General features: G+C 36.8%; 1 protein-coding gene across 1 annotated transcript in view; it reads right to left on the bottom strand.

Annotated features, from left to right (window-relative positions):
• Nucleotides 1-4,445: 4,445 nt before the first annotated feature.
• The window catches only part of LOC124368332 (G-protein coupled receptor 161-like), a 221,522-nt gene continuing 205,420 nt past the window's right edge, over nucleotides 4,446-20,547 (bottom strand). The window contains exons 5-7 of the mRNA XM_046825607.1: nucleotides 12,485-12,730; nucleotides 9,981-10,190; nucleotides 4,446-5,543 (exon numbers count right to left, since the gene is read on the bottom strand). Coding sequence (XP_046681563.1) covers nucleotides 4,446-5,543; nucleotides 9,981-10,190; nucleotides 12,485-12,730 — 1,554 coding nt within the window. The remainder of the gene's footprint in view (nucleotides 5,544-9,980; nucleotides 10,191-12,484; nucleotides 12,731-20,547) is intronic.

Raw genomic sequence — 20,547 nt, 5'->3', positions numbered from 1 at the left:
ATACAGTATAATTATTGTCAATTTTTTTTAAATAATATGTATAAACAACATATATGCTATACAAAATAATAAATCAATGTACAGTACTATAATTAAAAGTCAAAATGGCTAGAGGTGTTTCAAAAAGGTAACTAACTTGATGAACTTAACCCTTGATTACCCTTGATGGCCTTTGTAAAGCAGCAGTTTTTTCCTGTTCTCACTTGAAATGCCAAATTTGTCTATGATCTCACTGTTTGGAATTGATTGTAAAATATCCTTTTCGGATGCCAAAACCAACATATCAGACAACCAGGTATCACCCATACTGCTTCTCAATCTATTTTTAACGATTTTATGTTTGCTCATTGCTCTTTCAGCTGAGCAACTTGTTGCTGGCAGGGTGAGAATTATCTGATACAATAATGTCAAATATGGAAACCCAGATATGTTCAATAAACAGCGATAGGGTCTTATAAAGCCCTTCTTGATCCATTGATCAAGATATCGTTGCTTTGCAATTGTACTTGTACAATCCAATGTTTCATCAGAAGAATCTTGGGTTTCAACTTCAACTTCTTCATTGGTTAGTCTTGCATTGTTGTATTTATCATCTTTTGAAGAAAGGACATCTGACAGGTCAATATTTTGATAGCTGCCTTTGTATAACTGGCTGAAAACATCAAACCCCTCACAAAGTTTCTCGGTATCCAATCCATAGTAACCACACAGGTCACTGACAATGTCTGGGTTTAGGGTGTCGTCCCCAATGTTTAGCAGCTTTTCGTGAGAAAAATGAGTCATTTGCTATACAAAATTTAATGACCTTTCAGGAAAACGATCATGTAGTTGTGTGATCACGGAATCAAGCACTTTAAAGAAGACTTCTGTCCTCAGTTTTGCCATAGGATCTAATATTATTTCATCAATGGCAAGTTCGTCCATGAATCTTTTTCTCTTTCGGATTCGTTTTGTTTGAAGTTTTCTGGAGATTGTGTTCTTGAGCAAAATGATTAACACTGCCCACCATTTTGTCCCATCCCTCGTCGGTTCTCATAGATTAGAGTTTAGAAATAGTTTCAGACACCACTGTCGGAATCATTCCATAGTCATTAATTTTAGACTGTCACTCACTGGTGACAGAATTTTGAATAGTTCGGCAGCAATTATCATAACTGCAGCAGATTCATAATCAAATAGTGCTTTCAGTGGGGGGGGGTGGGGGGGGGGGGGGGTGGGGGGGGGGGGGGGTGGGGGGGGGGGGGGGTGGGGGGGGGGGGGGGTGGGGGGGGGGGGGGGTGGGGGGGGGAAAAAAAAAATAATTTTATTTACGGACTTCTTCTTATTTTAAACACAATCACTAACTCTCCTTTCAACTGGACATATTAAAAAATAAATAACAAATTTTTTTACAAATTATATAAAATTTCTATATTTTTTTTAATATATTACTTTTTATGTTTGTACTACAGTTTGATTCGTATTTTATTACCTTAAGCAAATCTCAATTTAACTTCCCCGACGTTGCAGTTATCAAGGTATCATACTCAAGAAGCTTGCTCTGCGAAGGAAGGTATAAATCTAATATCTCATTCATAAAAAAATCATTACTACATATTACAGTTAGCAGCTAACACATTCATCTCTGGTATACTAATTAATATATTGTTTTACTCGTGTAGTTAAACTAACATGTTCATCGTAACCATATTACTTTGTGAATTGTAACATATCTTTGCTTTCTAAACCCATAGTAATAATAGATTACTTATCATTTACACATGAATAATAAAAGTAATTCATTGACCCATGTAAAGTGAATTGTTGAATTTAAAATAATTTATCTTTTCACCCATTAAAATTGTCTGCTAAACCTTAGAAAAAAATATTAAAAAGTGATTTTTTCAAAAGATATGAATGAGAGAACTCCTCGTAAGGATTTAAAATTATTCTAGTAGTGCCAAAAAAGTAGGTAAAAATAAATCTTAATATAAATAGTACATCGTATAAAAGCTTAAATAATTTGAAACACAAATTATAATACAAAATAACTTTAAGCAACATATACATTCCATTCATAATCTAATAGAATATGTAAATGAAAACAAGTATATTTCGATACATTTTAATAAGCTAATTTATTAGGTTTAGGAGGGTAAAATGCTAGTTCTGGTAGGCTAAAACGTACGATGAATTCAGCACAAATTTGTAAATATTTGCCTTTGCGAATTTATAATATTTACTGACGAATTTCTTTGGACCCAAAAAGGGTTTCTTTCTTATTACAAAAGGAATGTTCACTTTGAATCATCTCTCCCTAACGTACTGCGTTATGGGGAAAAGGATGCCTCTCCTTTTGTATGATAAATCTTTATAGAAAGGACCTACCACGAATCCTATAATTAATTTGGAACAATTTTTTTTCTATTCTCAAAGAAGAAAGCTACTGAGTATGACGTCAAAAGGTCAAAGGGCAATCCAACTGTCTGTCTATCAATTTACCTATAAGTGCGTAACTCTGCACAGAAGATCGTAGAGACACAAAACGTGGTAAATAGGAGCCTCGTGGTCCAAAGAAGAAACGCCATTGAATTTAAGGTCGAAAATTCAAAAGGCAATCCATCTGTCTGGCTATAAATTTACCCATAAGTGCGTAACTCAGCACAGAAAGATCGTAGAGACACAAAACTTGCTAAATAGTTGCCTCTTGGTCCAAAGAGGAACGCCACTGAATTTAAGGTAAAAAAGTCAAAGGGCAATGCATCTGCCTGTCTATTAATTTACCCATATGTGTGTAACTCTACACAGAAAGATCGTAGAGACACAAAACTTGGTAAATAGGAGCCCTTGGTCCAAAGAAGAACGTTACTGAATTTAAGGTCAAAAAGTCAAAGGGCAATCCATCTGTCTTTCTGCCCAATCTTCTATCCGTTTTGATTGACAAGCCCTAAAATCTTGAATTATGGGAAAGAAATTTCTCTTATTCCAAGGAGATGTATATTAATTTATGGTCAACAACTGGAAGGGTAGTCCAGTCGTCTGTATACCCGTCTGTGAATTACTTATTTCGTTACTTATTTTCTTCGATAAACTATGGTATTGGCTTATTTTATTGTACTAGTTGTCCAATTATTTTAGTACCATAGTGATCATATACATTACTTCAATTAAGTACAATAAAATAATTGTTGTGCTCTCTGCACATTCTTCAACATTAAAACCAATTTCAATTTCAAAAGTCTTACTTTTTTCATTATGAAAATGAAAACTATATACTCGCCTCAAAATAAACTTAATAATTCCAAAAGCAACACTATTGAGAGGGCTACTAAGATATCTTAATGTAAGTGACAATTAAAAAGAAATATAATAATTTTGAAATCTTTACAAAATCGAGATGTTCAGTCAAATGATATTCTAATCACAGGAAATGTTCTGCGACAATCGATGAATTACACTTACTTCTGTGGCACTAAGTTCACCACTGATTCTTTAAGAAAATTATTTTGTTCTTTTTTCCATTGTAACATTATATTATGGATATGTAAAAAATCAATAAATAATGGCTGTTATTACAATTACGTTGCAATATAATTATTTATTATCATTGTTCTTGAGCACTCTAAAGCTTTCAAACTTTATAGCGCCCTGTAAAATGGTTCAATTATAAAATAAATGCAATTTAAGCGTTGGGATTAAAAAAAAAAAATTAAAATATCTGACAAACATACGTCATTAAGGGTCTGTACAAATATTTTATACCCAAATGGCCTTTGGCTTTCACAGTAGGTTTTCCATTGAATATCAACATGGTTCTAAAAGTGCCACATATGAACAATTGTGTTAGTTATACCAAGCCAAACTTCAGACAACAACATAGTCTACTATTTTACAGATTAAGTTGCAAAAATCCACCGGCTGGTTGAAACATTGAGGAACAAATCACCACCAGAAAATGGCTATAAACACCAAAAAGCCCTTAAACGTAATTTGTATGAGACGCGTCTCTAGGCACCCATTCCCACTAGGAGCCGGATGTGTCATGGAGGCCCGTGAAGCTACAAGATGTCCTTAGGACTCTCTGGGCCAGAGGAGAGTCCTCATCCGATATCGTGCCTGATAACGGCAACTTGTGGAGCTTCCTGTTACTGGCACAAGGCCAGGACTGTAGGACACTACTGTCGGTTTTAGGCTCACTGTTGTTCATCGCACTGTCACTGTCATCACTGCTGCAAGATTGCTTCAGCGGGACGTGTTGAGGCGAGCCTTTCATCCAGACTATGCTGTCACCTCCATCACTTGCATTTCCGTCATCAGGGGACAGCAGACCGCTAGAGCGGGGAAATCCTTTGAGGCCTTCTTGGTCCTCATTGGAGGAAACACTGCTTCCACCCGGCGAAGGCAAGTCCTTTTGGTAGAAGTCATCCAGAAATGCTACGTTGTTTTTACTCTTCCTCCACTTTCTGTCACAAATCAGTGTGGTGGCCGAGACGGACGGAATGTTTCTTGCCCAGGTCGGCCTTCCGGTTGGGAGTTCCGGGCGAGCTGGGCGTTTTAGGCTCAGATTCTTCGGAGAAAGCCCTCGTTATGAGGATACGAGGTGATCTTCTAGTTTGAGGAACACTGGGGGTATTGTCTTTGAGGTTGAACCGGATATTCCCGGCTCCCAGGACTCGTTGTACGAATAAGCTGGTGTTGCTAACGCTGGATTTGAGCACGGGACGAATTATTCCAGGGCTTTTAGAATCGTCCTCAGTGTTTTTAGTGCTGGCTATAGCGATTCTGAAGGATCGGATTAGCTCTTCATTCCTCAACTTGTCCTGCTCACTGTGAGGGACTTGGAGAGTGCTGAAGCTGGCGGCGTGTTGAGGACGTACTGACTGGTTGCGCTTCAGAGTGTCGCCTTCCATATCGGACCCCACGAACGTGAGGCCCAGACCCGAGGTGGACACAGGTCTCCAGGACAACTCAGATGATATCCTAGTCATCTTCGACTTTGGAGAGGACTGCGCAGATCTGTTCGAGTCTATGAAGGCCTCGGAGAGTCTTCTCTGTAGGAGCGATCCTGTAGGTCGTGTCAGAATCCCTAAAGGTGTCAGAGACGGCCTTCGCGATCCACAGGCAGAAGGGGTTCTAGCTTGGATCTCATGGTTGATCTCGACTTTAGACATCTGCTTTCTCCAGTAGTTCTGAAAGGACTTCCTCAACACCTTGCTTTTGATTCCGTACAAGAGACCGTTCACGGGAGGGGAGCACGTGAGCAGGGTCGACGCTAGGGTGATCAGATGAGGATGCACTCTGGTGTAGAAATCCTTCCCGACGAGGAATGTGCTCGCGGATGATTCCCACACTATGACACCGTAGTACGGAAAGTAGAGGACGAAGAAGGAACCGAGTAGTTGTAGCACGGTGGATACCGCACTGCGACCTCGGAACTTGCTGGTCAGGCCTCCTGGGAGGAAAAATGGATTCCTTTGGTGTGTGATCGTCACCTGGGCCGATAGTGTCACCTCAAAAATGGCGCTGGCGATGCGGTGTCGATGATAACGGGCGATCATCAATACCTAAAAAGAATACTCATATATTTTAGAAACTTGAAAAGGAGATACAAAAGTTATTAAAATGTGTTTTAATTGAGTAACGTTAAATAAGAAAAGTACGATCTAAGACTTTGACTAAAATTTAAGATGCAACCTTTTGGATTATGAATTTTAGATACACACTTATTTATCGGATACCATGGAGATTTCGTTATATTTTTCCATTTTTGGTTGAATTTTACCGGATTTTTTACACCCTACTTTCCTAAAAACGCAAATAGCAACAATTTTGTTCCAGACCTATCTACAACTAACGGTACCGCCATTACGGTTGAAAAATTATGTTTATTAAACTCAGTACAGAAAAAATTTCCTAAATAGCTAAAACTCAAAAGAATAGTTTTGGGGTGTATCAAATCAGCAGAAAATGTAAAGCATCGTAACAGTTTCGTTAAACTCCATAATGAAAATGCTATATAAGATAAAGAAAAATCAGAAAATCAGAAATCAGAAAGGCTTTATTATTTGTTAATCAATCACACATTACAAAATGAAATAAAGAGCCACATGGGACGAATCCTGTGCGTGGCTCTGAGTTCCATTAAAAAAAACTGTGCGCTTACTACGTAATATATAAAAAAACAGAAAGAAACATAAAAAAGAAACACATTACACTAAAGAACTAAATAAATTTTAGAAATATATGTACAGTTTTTCGTTAATAAAAATAAGTGCAAACTAAGGACTGCTACAGAATAGTTGTAACTACACTTAATGCATTCAACCACCGTATTTCACTAGCACTACAGAAATACTTTTCTTCCTCATGTAGGTTCAAAGATGTTTTTAACCATTACTTTATGAAAAATATTTACGAAAAAAGTAATCATTAAAAACAAATTAATGAATTAAAACATAAAAACAAAGTATGAACTAATAATAAAACCCTCTACTTCAATTAATTTAAAATAGGATAAAAAGTTCAATTCAAAATAAATTCAATTAAAATTAAAAAATTGAGTGCTTTGCAAAAAAATTTAGAACTTTAAATATTTCAATACACGCATGGACGAGGGAAGACCAGCTCAGACACAGTGCTTGTGTAGATGGTGTCAGTCAGCAATTTGACATATTCATGTATACTCAGGGCAGATTAGCAGCTCCGCGTAGTCAGCCCCCACCTCCACCAGCCAGGCGGTGATCAGTTTTTTGTATAAACTAAGTGAAACCTGCAGATCCCTTACATGGGCAGGTATTGTTCTGTAGAGAAATTTGCGACATAGAAAGAATTTGTGCAATTAGCAGATGTTACTACTCTGGGGGACCTGCATACCAACATGTTGTGCATGTCTGGTGAAATGTTGGTGTGTAACCTCAGTTATCACTGAGTCACGATGCGTGAAGGTGTAGACCAAAACCGATTTATATACAGCTGCCTTACTGTAAGTATTTTTGTTTCCTGAAAAAGCTGATTTGAGGGGTAGTAGCGTTTCGGTTTTCTAAACCCGGCTTTTATTACTGATTTTTGTAAAATGTAAAGAGGGTAAATTATGTTTTTTACGAGCGCCTCCCCAAGCAACTATTCCATACAACAGGATAGATTGCCATAAGCAAAATATACACGCTTGATTTCATCACAATTTAGTATCCGATTCAGCTGATAAAAAACATATATTAATTTTCTAAGGTTGTTCTTAATTTTCTCGATGTGGTTGTCAAATTTCAATTTCGAATCCAAAATTACTCCCAAATACTTATACTGGTCTACCCTTTCAATGACGTTACAGGAACAGCACCGATTTACTGCGTTACCACAAGAGTGGAGCATCAATCTGAGATCAGCGGGCGGCCCACCCGCGGCACGAAGGGCAATTGGCAAACATTTAGTTTTGCCTACGTTCATGGTTAGCACATTATCATTAAACCATTTATGTATTAATGTTATTTCCCTTGATGCAATTTGATACACTTCATTCCAGTTCCTACCTTTTAATATTATTGCCGTGTCATCTGCAAATAGAAAAAGTCTTCCTGTTAAATTCAGTTTGTCAATATTATTTATGTATATTAAGAATAGTAAAAGGTCCGAGTGTACTGCCTTGAACTACACCATACTCTACACTGAGGACATCACTAGTTTGATTATTAATTGATACTACTTGTTTCCTATCACTCAAATAACTCTTAAACCAGTTCAAGGCCACACCCCCTCACTCCAACACATTCTAATTTTGAAAATAGGATTTGTCTATCAATTGAGTCAAAGGCTTTCGCCAAGTCAATAAAAATAACTAACACTTTTTCATTAGCATTGATTGACTCCATGATCACTTTGTTTAGCAGGAAAAGAGCGTCTGTCGTATTTTTTTCCACTTCTAAATCCAAATTGGGTTTTCTGATAAAATATTATTAAGTTCCAAATACGATTGCAATTGATATTTAACACACTTCTCCAATACTTTAGATAGTACACTAAGTAATGAGATCGGCCTATAATTGTTTAAATCGGTTTTACTGTTTGCTTTTGAATATTGGAATGACCTTTGCAACCCTGAACTGATCTGGAAAGATTCCAGAAGTTAGACTTTGATTAATGATGTGGGTCAAGGGTAAAAGTAAATACTCAATACAATTTTTGAGAATAGCGGCCGGAAAAGCATCCATGCCGGGGGCCGAACCGCCACGCATCTCCCCGACACACCTCAACACCTGGCTGGCGGAGACTGGCTCCAGATGAAACTCGTGCTCGACTCTGTACGCGGAATCATCGATCAACGGCGGGCCCAATGGCGGAGGCAGCTCAGTGGCCAACTTATTCCCTACATTTGAAAAAAATGTATTAAAGGATTGTGCCACCGCCGGCACACGCCCCCACCACCGACATCCGAGCCCCCCATAAATGATGCTATTGGAAAAAATAAATTTTTATTATTTTTTTACCCGCTTAATTCAATTGACTATTTTCCAGAAACGTTTTGGATCTCCAGATGAATCCAATATTTTTTGTCTATAATAAGTAATTTTTGAAATTTTTATTTGGCCACTAAGTTGGTTTCTAAACCGGGTGTAATAAATTCTCAAATTTTTCATTCCAAGGTTGTTTTTTTAATCCGTTTACTCAACTTATCTCTTTTCCTAATATTACGTATGAGAGTTATATTTATCCAAGGTTTTTAGTTTTTTATTACGAGTATTTGGTTGTTTTGATACTTCTGACTGATTTCTAAGATTGTGATAAATTTCGAGAAATTTATTGCAGCTCATATTAACATTTCCCTGGGCCAGAGGACACTGTCCCAGGGCTGGGACTTGTATTAAACCTTGTAATTTGTCCATATCAAACATATGTTTTAGTCAAGTCAGACGTGTCTGTGGTGTTACTGTTTGCACTCTGTATCCTCGCTGTGACGGCGTAGTGGTCAGTCACGTCAGTAGACAGTACCCCGGAGCTGATCGCAGTATAGTCAAAGTGTTTAATAAATATATGGTCGATACAGCTCAGAGAATGTTCAGTTACTCTAGTCGGTAATGTTATACACTCAGTATAGCCAGCCCCGTATAAAATGTTTAAATAAGAGTCCTTATCATTTTTATGTCTAGTAGTTTGTAAGGTATCAATATTAACGTCACCCAACAAACACGTTTGTAATGTTTTCACTAAGTCCAGTTATATAAGATTCAAGGTCATGTAGAAATAAGTCAACGTTCATAGTAGGACTGCGGTATACTGCTGTTATTATGTAGTGTCTATTGTCGACGTCAAAGTCTAGCTTGAGTCCTGATGCATTACCAAGTTTTATCTGTTGCGATAACGCAATTTAGTTTCTGTCCTAATATAAACAATAACTCCATCGTTCCTATTCCAATTCTCAGAAGTACAAAATATGTCATAATTGTCTAATTGTACAAAAAATTTGTTTTTGTCGAGCCATGCTTCAGTAAAGGACTATGCAATCGAATATTACATCAATACTGTTTAGTAATAGAATAATGTTGTCAATATTTTTATAATAACACCTAATATTGAAATGAATAATTTTGAAACCCCTTTACGAGTGCCTATATACAGATCTTGTCTCTTTTACAAATGATAAGTTATGGTGCGTTGCAGAGAAGGTAAAATTAACATAACTAGCAGCATTAGACCGTCCATGATCAAGTGAGAACATAGAGTTACATATATGTTAATCTGTCTTGGACTTTCTGACCTTTTTTTATCATATTTGCAAATAATTTTGACTCGCCGTAACAACAGTCTTACTATTTAAACTCGACTGATTCTTAAAAATTGCCAATCAGGGTCTAATTGATAACTATCATTTTTGAAACTTCAAAATGTAAATCAGGTCGTATTAAAAATAATAAGTATAGAAAATAACTATGATTATGAAAATAAATACGGTTATAATATCCATATCCATACAAGGAGAATATAGTATATATGGTGTAGAACTACCCCACCTTAAGGTTGCAGCCGAGGATAAGGGCTGCAGGTAGCAGAAGGGTGAATGTAGTGTAGACGGCGTAGTACCATAGAGCCGCGTGTCCCGCTGTGAAGTCCGGTGCACAGCCGGCGAGCGCTGTGTGGTAGCTGTAGGGTGCGACTCGAAACAGTGGAGGGATGCACAGAAGAAGTGCCAACAACCATGTGGCAGCGAGCCCTATTGTGACCTGTGGATAACAGACAGTAGGATAAACGTCCACTGATCCTCAGTGCTCCCAAGCTGTTCATAAAACAATCCTTAACATAAAATACACCCATTTTTTAGACTCTCCCAATTCCTTAAGCCCTTAAACATTTGTGTCCATGAAGCCCAAAAATATGTACACATTTATGACACGCTCTTCTTGACTTTTTTCCAACCTTCCTCTTGAGTATTAAAGGTTCTAACTAATCGGCGTTCTACAGGGTAGCTGATGGTACATTAGCAGTTTCTTCTGGTAAAAGAACTGTAAATACAGATGATTAAACTTTAAAGGGTGACATAAGAAATGTAAAGGGTGTACATTAAGTCCTGATATGCCTAAATGTATTCCAAACTGTTTGAGATATCGATATAAAATCTTCACCATATCTATTAAAATACTCTTTTGGACTTTTTACAGGGTGAAAATGCCCCCCCTTTTAAATGGTGTAATGGGGGGTTACTTCAAAATTTTAAAAATTGTAACCCTGTCATATGTGACATGTCATTTGAAAGGTAAATGCAAAAGAAAGTAAATGGTATTGAAAAAACATCTCTACGACGATCTTAGCAAAGGTTATGGGCAAACAACCCCTTACATTTAGGGGTGTAAATTATGTCCTGATGCGCCTGGTATCCCAATATCCAAAGGTATTGGGATATCAATGTATAACCTTCACCATACTAATTAAATGACTTTTTTGGATTTTTTTATGGTAAACGAAATTTTACCCCCCTGCGAAAAGGGAGGTACAAGGGGGGAAATTTAAATTTTCAAATTGCAACCCATATCTTGCAACATGTAATTTTTTTCTGTTCCATATTTATATCCGTTTTTAACGCGCAAGATTCATGTGTTTTAATTTCTACTTTAGCTTGTTTATCACCATTTTATATAATTTCCTGAATCTATAACTTAAATTAATAGGCTCAAATTCTAAATAAGACAGGAGATACTGAATCTCAGATATTGTGTATTAATGTGTAACACATACACTAAAGCACGTTCGAACCCAAAGACTATTATTATTTATCACCATACTTGTTACTTTTATTGTAATTTGTGCGTATCAAAAACTACTAGTCTGTTGTTTATTTGTATTTGTGTACTCGATGACATATCAGGTATAGATACGAGGAAGCTGGAAATAATGAGGTCCCCATTTAAATTATTAGTATGTGTTTTTCTGTTTAATACTCCCATAACAATCTATAAAATTAAATAAAAAATTGAAAAATGAGATGAAATGGAAAAACAGTGGCTTTGAAAGATGCAAAGAAATATTCGTATATTTGGGATATACTGAAGTATATAATTTCATTTTGAATAGAGAATGTGGAAGTCTTTGGAAATACTTAATTTTTAAATCATAGCAGATAAAATTTACAAATTCTATACAATGTTATAAGGATATGCTGTCTTAAATATATTTTATGCAATAACAATCACGCCTGAGTTTAGGGGATGGCCCGTAGGGTGTCAAGGTAATCTTTAATAAAAGGCTAGGTGAATAAGTATTTAATTTAAATTTAAATTATTATTAGAAATGGTGCAATACACACTCTAAAAGCTTTAATCATTACAAAGCAAAGTCACGTTTTAAGAAACACTTTATTAAAACATATTCACCTTAGGTATGAACTGAAAGTGGTATATTTTATAATTTCAATATTTTAATTTACTTTTGTAATAATATTTAAAATTCCAATGACACTCACTATGGCCCGTCCTAAAACGTAGGTATATGATGTTTCTTAAAAAAAAATTGTTAAGATGGCGTATAGTACTGTGAAGTTATAGGTAAGCCGCTTACAAAAAGACACTATGCGCTTTTATTTCACGCAGGGTGGGGTAATATACCCCTCCGCCGCTGTGATGCCGCCCTCTGCCAGTATCCCCACCACTGCTCGGCACTCGCCCGCTTGCTCTATCCCCTGACCTGGCCACTGTCACTTAGCGGCTAATTTCACACCAAAACGCAAGCTCACCGGATGCGTCTATAGCTACATTACTCTGTTATAAATAATATATAACTCTTTTATATGACTAAACAAAAAAAACAATATACTTAAAGAATAGGTAAGTAACTGCAGTGTAAACAAAATGGCGTGAGTGTGACAAGATCCACACAGCTGATAAAACAGGACTAGGAGTTTCTTGTACCAATCCCCACCACTGGAGAGCGCCCCTCCTGCGCGTGGCCGCTCAGATATTTGCTTCTGCGCAGGTTTCTTTGCGAGCGGTTTATCTATAGTACATGTTACACACTCTTCTTGTACCTTCTTGGGGCTGACGAGAGCCCCATAATGGAGGGGGGCAGAGATAGCGTAGTAGCGGTCACAGTTGAGCCCACAGACTGTCCACAGAGCCACGGGGTGGAGGAGAGTGAACAGGAACCCGTGGAGAGTGCAGGGCATGGTCCACCCCCGCAGCAGCGAGGGAGCCGAGAATACGAGGAACATGGAGCAGAGCAGGGAGTCCACCACTCCTAGGTGGAGCAGCAGCAGATTGTTGGCTGTGTGGATCTGGAACACGAGGCACAGTAGTAATATGAGACAAGTGGCATAGTCCACCCCCGCAGCAGCGAGGGAGCGGAGAATACGAGGAACATCGAGCAGAGCAGGGAGTCCACCACTCCTAGGTGGAGCAGCAGCAGATTGTTGGCTGTGTGGATCTGGAACACGAGGCACTGTAGTAATATGAGACAAGTGGCATAGTCCACCCCCGCAGCAGCGAGGGAGCGGAGAATACGAGGAACATCGAGCAGAGCAGGGAGTCCACCACTCCTAGGTGGAGCAGCAGCAGATTGTTGGCTGTGTGGATCTGGAACACGAGGCACAGTAGTAATATGAGACAAGTGGCATAGTCCACCCCCGCAGCAGCGAGGGAGCGGAGAATACGAGGAACATCGAGCAGAGCAGGGAGTCCACCACTCCTAGGTGGAGCAGCAGCAGATTGTTGGCTGTGTGGATCTGGAACATGAGGCACTGTAGTAACCCCAACACAGCAGTAGTAGGGTGTATGTGTCCATACCATGTGAGAATATAGTGCAATGGTGTTATCACCCCACGGTCTCCCACAAGTTAGCTTTATAACCTTACAATATCTGTTTTATGGTTCTTAAAAATGTGGCCAACAAAAACCCCCTTCAAGCAAGGAATTATAAATTAATAATTATTGATTAAAAATTGTTTTAAATTCTTCCAATTCTGAAAGGTTTGTTCCAAATATAGAATTAATTTAATTTTAGTAGCTCAGTTATCAAAAGGGAACCTAAAAACCATAACCTCATGAAATTCTAACTGTTCCGCAATCAAACAGTTAAAGTAAAGTAAAGATGTCTTATTTTACCAGGCGAAGTTAGGGCTAAGAAGCCCTCTCTAATACTTAACCTGGGGACCAACGGTTTAAAGGTTACTTCCGAACCACCACCAACGGCTTGCATGGACAGGATCGCTCAGCGGTCACCCATCCAAGCAGCAGCCACGCTCGAAGTTACTTGATCAGGTTATCTTGCGATAACCGCCGTACTTACTACATTGCACCATTAGCAACATTTACTTTTCTTATTAGTCGGATAATGCAGAGATAATTCCTCAACTTTTGGTATAGTTTTTTATGTAAGTTACTTAATAATTCAGTTGATAGTTCGTATTTGTTAAGTCACATAGGTTTGCATGTACCACATCATATATTTAGAGAATTTAATTTATTTGCTTTACCTAGATTTAGAACAGTTTCTCATTATAACTTTACTTTGTACAAGACTCTACGGTTTCTTAATTTAAACCAATCAAACATAGATATTTTTAATGATAATTTGAAATATATTTTAAAGATATGCAGCAACCTTTTATTTTGATTTAATTTATTGTTCATTGTAGAAGTGTATGTGTACAATGAAGCAAGTTGTTATTTTTTTTAAATTGTATAGAGTTAATTTATTTATGTTGTGTAAAGAAATTTAAATATTAATTTGTGTAACTGCCAGCAGTTTAGTTTAGTTTAGTTTGTTATGTAAAGTTCATATTAAGAGTACATTAATTTTTAGTTACGATGGCTGTTTTGGGAATAATTGAAGGTTTTGTACTTTGTTTGTGCTACATCATGTCCTGTAGCTGTCATGTATAATTGAAAAATAAATAAATAAATAGATCTGTAGACATATTTTTCGCCGCTACCGTAAGAGCAGGAGCAAAACAAAATAATAAATTATTATATAATTACGAATTGTCGGATTTTAAGACTTTATTATAATTGGTTATATACAATAAAATAACATCCTTGCATATTTAGTTGACGGTTAAAACGCTTTAATTAACTTATTTACTTTTTTTAATGAATTATTTAATGAATTAAAAATTCTGTAGTTGGTTTTGAAACATAAATTATATTCTTACGCTTTTTCTTTTATGAATAAGATTGTCGAGTTTGTGTGAGTACCACCTAGTTAGTATAAGAGCCAAGAGCTAATTTGTATTGTAGAAGTACAGAACCTGCTGAGAGAGATTAACCGTCAGCCACGCTAGTGGAGCGTGGAGGTCGAAATAGAACGGTTTCAAAAGGGTTAAAATTTAGACAAAATATTGTTCTCAGCATATGCACTTGGTAGGTTTACACACTTAACACGTTCTCGACGACGTGTGTCTCATCAGGTACACACCGAGCTTTCTTAAAGCGAGTCATGCGCCCGATACTCAACATTAACTCCCCCCGGTTACTGTTTTTGCTATTATTATTGAAAAATTCGACGAAAAATAAAAAAGTACGGAAAAGCCGTTATCTTGAACGTGTTAACCCTTTACTTAGCACGTCCCCATTTAGATGCTGCGTTGTCCTCCTAACTATTGCGTCTAATCATGTTGTCACACACTCACTCTTCTCTATATACTGCCAAGAAAGTAAGTGTTACAATCGACCGTCAGACACATAAAAATTAGTTATATTACTGTCAGTCATTTAAATAAAAGGATAGAAAATCGCCACTTTAAATGACCCTTTTGATATCCTTTCATTTTTACCTAGATCAAAACTAGTACGGTTGATGATCGATTTCCATCTTAGTAGAAAGTCACCCATCGATTTAAAGTAAAGCCAGATTGCGTGCTTATACTATTATATATGAATTATGAGTTTAGATTAAGTTTACCTTGCTCTTAATGCAGCATTCGGAATCTGAAGTCGTTACACACTTGACTCCTGGGATCTGGAGTCATGTTCGTCTGAAGAAAACCAAATTACACCTAGGTTACAATATATTTTGTATTCTAGGTGTCCCTGTTGTCACAACGATGTTTTTTCGTCGCCGACTTGCTATGGATCTTTTTAAACGAACAAGACTCCAGATTCCAGGAGTCAAGTCTATAACGGCGTCAGATTCCAAATGCTGTACTAAAAGGAAGTCGATCCGGTGCTGAACTTCGATCGATAAACACGTTAAGTGAGTAGACCACACGTGTGATAAATATAATCATCAGTTATATAGCTGTATTTGTATTTGTGAGCAACACAATTGTGTTGTTGTGTTGTTACAATACTTCCATGGATTTTACAAGCAGTCTAATATAACAATAGAGTCGTGTTAACAATAATAGGCTATTGTTTTGTACCTAGGTTCAGAACAATAACGTATCTAGATAAGAATGGGATATTTTGTAAAGAGCTACAATGACACTAAGGGCCTGTGTATTTCATCTAATTCTGTTCATACAATTACCTCGTGTTATATATCGAGCAACTAAGTCGCGTATATTCTCGTATTCTTATCCATGCACTTTATTCAGTGGCCCACACTCTAGTAGTCATAACAAATATTTATAATAGTGCATATGTCGGATTGGAGTTACAGATTGTTGTTGTGGGGCTCTAGTGCAAACAATCAATTTTTGAGAACCTTCAAACTTCAAAAGGAAGTGATTCGAACCTTTACCAACATGAATTACAGAGAATCGTGCCGACCCTGCCCTGTCTATACTTCCTGGAAACAGTTTCATTCTGTCTGTCCAAATGTACCCTGATGAGGGGCCGTGACTTGCACGGATATGACCCAAGAGGCAGAGACAACTACCGTTCTGGAAAATACAGAACGGTGGTTTATAAACACTTGGCTTCGTGCAAGCAGGTGTCCATTTTATGAGCAGATTGCCAGCTTCCAATAAAAATGCACCAACGCCTAAGGCGTTAAAAACCCGTATTAAAACGCTTTTTGGTGTCAATGGCACTTTAGAATATCGGCGAGGTTTTTGCATGTAACTGGGAGACCACCCATTTTGAAAACAGACCCTGGCGTTGAAAATGGTGAAAATTGGCGAGTGACTGGAGTTAATGAGTGCAAAATTTGTACGTGTGAATTTGAAAAAATGTGGTGTGTGTGATTGCAAAATGTTATATTAAATGGCTGACCTTTACCATATAATGTATATTGTATACGGTAATAACAGATTTGAATTTGAATATGTTGTCCTGAATCATTGAACAATTCAAGGATTACCAAGTGTGCCAACAACGGGATGTGGGTAAACTCACTTGCTCATAGATCGATGTAAATTTCCATCCGTCTTAAGAAGATAGAAACTGCTAACAAACGTACTGCCTTACCTATACTAATCAATACATGACATAACATATGATACAGATGTAGCGGGAAGGACTGATTCAATGTGAATATTAAATTAACCTTCATTTCAACTTCCACTTAGTGCAGCGTAGGATATCTAACACTGAAACTCCTAGAACTCTTCAGATGAACGTGGATTCCAAATTCCAGGAGTAAAGTTTGTGAAAGTGTTAGAATTAAGATGCTGCATTGAACAAAATGTGAAATGTCGCTAAAATCAACATTAACATATAAAGTATCCAAAATAAACCAAATCTAACGTGATCTAATTTATCCTAACCAAAATCTAACCTAATCCAAGACATCCTAACCTAACACAGGCTCGTAGATTACCCACTGCACATACAGTAGCAACATTTTGGAATTTTCAATCTTAAAAAAATTAAATTTCGCCTTTTTCAAAAACTAAAAATATATAAATAACAAAAAAAAACAGCAAATTGGTATGTCCAAAACTCGTTGAGAATATTAAATTGTGAAAAAATAGGAACGCTCTCTGAATGCCATGGGTAATTAAACGTTACATATTAGATAAAAACTTAATAAAATTTGTTTTTTAACATGGTACATACAATAAGTGCTTATACTTAATATACACGGACGATTTTACTAACCTAAAGATTTTAAACATTTTGATAAATTGTAGCAGGAGTATTAATTAATAGCAGCCGGAGGTTTTTTGTATTTCCCGTTCTTTGTAGATCCCACTGGATGATAAATAATGACACTAACTGAAAGAATATAGAAAGCAGTGTCATTCATACTATATAAACATTTATACTTTTTGCGAACTTTTATTGGAATGTTATAGATTAATGAATAATTCATTTGTCCTTTCCTATCTTTATGGCACTCACCGTAACGTTTGGCTAATTAATAAACATTCCAAAAACATTGCTTGGTTTGGTTCACATGTTTAACACGTATTTAATTTTTAATATGTCCACAATAATTCATAATGTGCTTTAATTAGTTGACACTCTTATAGTTAGTCATAGAAGAATAGCAGTATGCCGTAACCACTTATAGCCGAAGTAAATGTTTTAAGTGTAACAATACGAAACTTCAAGAGCTCATTTGATAATATGGATTTGTTAAATAAAGTTATGCTATGTAAATAGAGAAATTTGTACCATTTTTATTACTTTATTACCATATATAACAATAAAAAGTTGCTGAAGCTCTCTAATTCTTTGTCTATAATTTTAAGTCAGGGTTTGAGTTAGTAACTTTGGAATTCTCTGTCAAACATCCTTTTTATTGTAAATAATACCCTTGGTTCATAAAAGTATCAAGACATGTACCCTTTAGTTAGTATTGAATGTGACAAAATAGTAGGTTTAACCCTTTGAGTGCCAACGGCCGAGTAATCCGCCGTCCCATATCTGAGCGAGAAGTGCCAACGGCCGAGTAATCCGCCGTCCCATATCTGAGCGAGAAGTGCCAACGGCCGAGTAATCCGCCGTCCCATATCTGAGCGAGAAGTGCCAACGGCCGAGTAATCCGCCGTCCCATATCTGAGCGAGAAGTGCCAACGGCCGAGTAATCCGCCGTCCCATATCTGAGCGAGAAGTGCCAACGGCCGAGTAATCCGCCGTCCCATATCTGAGCGAGAAGTGCCAACGGCCGAGTAATCCGCCGTCCCATATCTGAGCGAGAAGTGCCAACGGCCGAGTAATCCGCCGTCCGCAATTTGATTTTTGTTTGTTATTAAAATTATATTTACCACTATTGATACTTATATCGTAATATTCTGTATTTCATTGTCTTCAATTAAAAAAAATGTTATAGCGTCGCATAACGTCGACAGGTTAATGTTTTTCAAGGAAAAGATCCTCTTACATCTGCCGAAAGTGTAAAAGGGCAGTATACACATTGGTACTTAGGGATTATACCGACCACACCCAGACATGAATCGTTATTTGACATTTTGCTTCTACTGATAACTAGATTAGCTTAGAACAATATTTCTTCAATATAAAACAGGAATATTGTCTTATCGCAAACTCCTCCCCATCCTCAGACAGAGGTCAAAGTCGAGCGGTCTAGTAGATAACGTGATTGCAGAGTCTCGTCGCGCGCCGCCCGTTATCGCGCCGTAATCAGGATTCTCTAGAAAGATAAGATAACAGCGACAACAATACCGATCAAAATACCTGGAAATGCTTGTTGACTGATGGAATGTTAGTTCTGTTACTCAACTACACCGTTTTATAACGTTCAAAGTTCATTGAAAAAAGTTTAAGCGTTGGGAGCATATAACGGAATCTGACCCCATTAACAATTGATAATCGTTGTAAGTTTGTAATTTTGTAATTAAAGAGTTTTTTTCGTTCTATCATGTTTGTTTCTATAAATTTATATTTTTGTGTTCTTCATACTTGTGTAGTCGGTATAATCCCAAAGTACCCACACATTCTGGTTCCCGAAACATACTTGTTAGGTACATGCCCAAACGGACATTTTGTATATAAGTAGTTATTTTATTTTGTAAAAAGTGAATTGGTTCTTTTTTGTTTTTTATAAAAAATATATTATTTAAGTTGTTTTGCAACTGGAACCTTGAATTTAATTGTTACGCCATAGAAACGAAAGCTTTTGAAAAAGTACTGTATCGTATATTTTGTTTTAAGTGATGTAAATATGTTATTTGTGGATCAAATGTAATAAAACTTGGACAGTGTGTGCTTAACCATAGGAGCATCACTAAAAACAAATAAAAATTGGCTTATAGATTTTTTTTGTAATTGATATCTACCTTAAACTTTGAAAAAAAGAAAAAAGTCATGTAAGTTTATATACATATACTAAAAAAATATATATTTTGTAATGCATGACCTTATATTTTGTGTTTGAATGTTCAAATATAGTGTATTATGAACTGTTTAAAAAAAGTTTCACAAAGATCTGTTCATAAATAAGAGAGCTGTAAACGTTTTCCTAAACTTCTACATTTTTTACAAATATGCCCTGGCATTTCTTGCATAACCAATAGCGTGGAGGCCTGGCACTTTTCGCATGCAACATCAAAATAAGCCCGGCACTCAAAGGGTTAAAGGTGTTGATATTATTAGTACAAACAAAACCATTCATTCAAATATACTGTTGCAATAATATGTTTTAAATGTTACGAGTATAGTATATTTCAGAACCATAACAGGTTATAACAGTAAATCACGAAATAGAACACAAAAAACGTTTAGGTACGGCAGTTTTAAATTGGCAGCACTGTCAGTGAACAATGACGTCAAAACCAGCTGATTGTCAATACAGTGTTACCAACTGACTGGGTGCTGCAGGCGTCAATCACCTGTGTTTGTCTTTACACATCATTGGAGCTTTTGTCTTCCTCGAATAAACAATGACCACGGATTGTAGGGTTTCATGCATGACTAACCCTTCATTTATGTAAACATGTAGGCTATGTATTGTTAAAGCAAACACAACAAATAAATAAACATTGAAAAAAGTAAAGTAAGATTACGTTTATTTTATTGTAACATAATTGAAAATATGTGACCGATTTAGTTGGCTGAGTATGCGGTCTGGACAGGGTAACCTATGTGAAATATTGATAGTGCCTCTTTAGATTATACTACGAAAATATCAATACTAGACTAACTAAAATACACAGTGCTAACACTCTGAGTTCCACATGAAGACTTATGAGTGATGTGTCGTACGGTCACTCTGGTGAACGAGTCATCCCGACCACAGTGTTCATGA

This window comes from Homalodisca vitripennis, chromosome 8 (assembly GCF_021130785.1).
Source record: "Homalodisca vitripennis isolate AUS2020 chromosome 8, UT_GWSS_2.1, whole genome shotgun sequence".
Classification (NCBI taxonomy): Eukaryota; Metazoa; Arthropoda; class Insecta; order Hemiptera; family Cicadellidae; genus Homalodisca; species Homalodisca vitripennis.
Note: the sequence above shows the minus strand (reverse complement) of the source record. Positions and strands in the feature narration are given on the sequence as shown.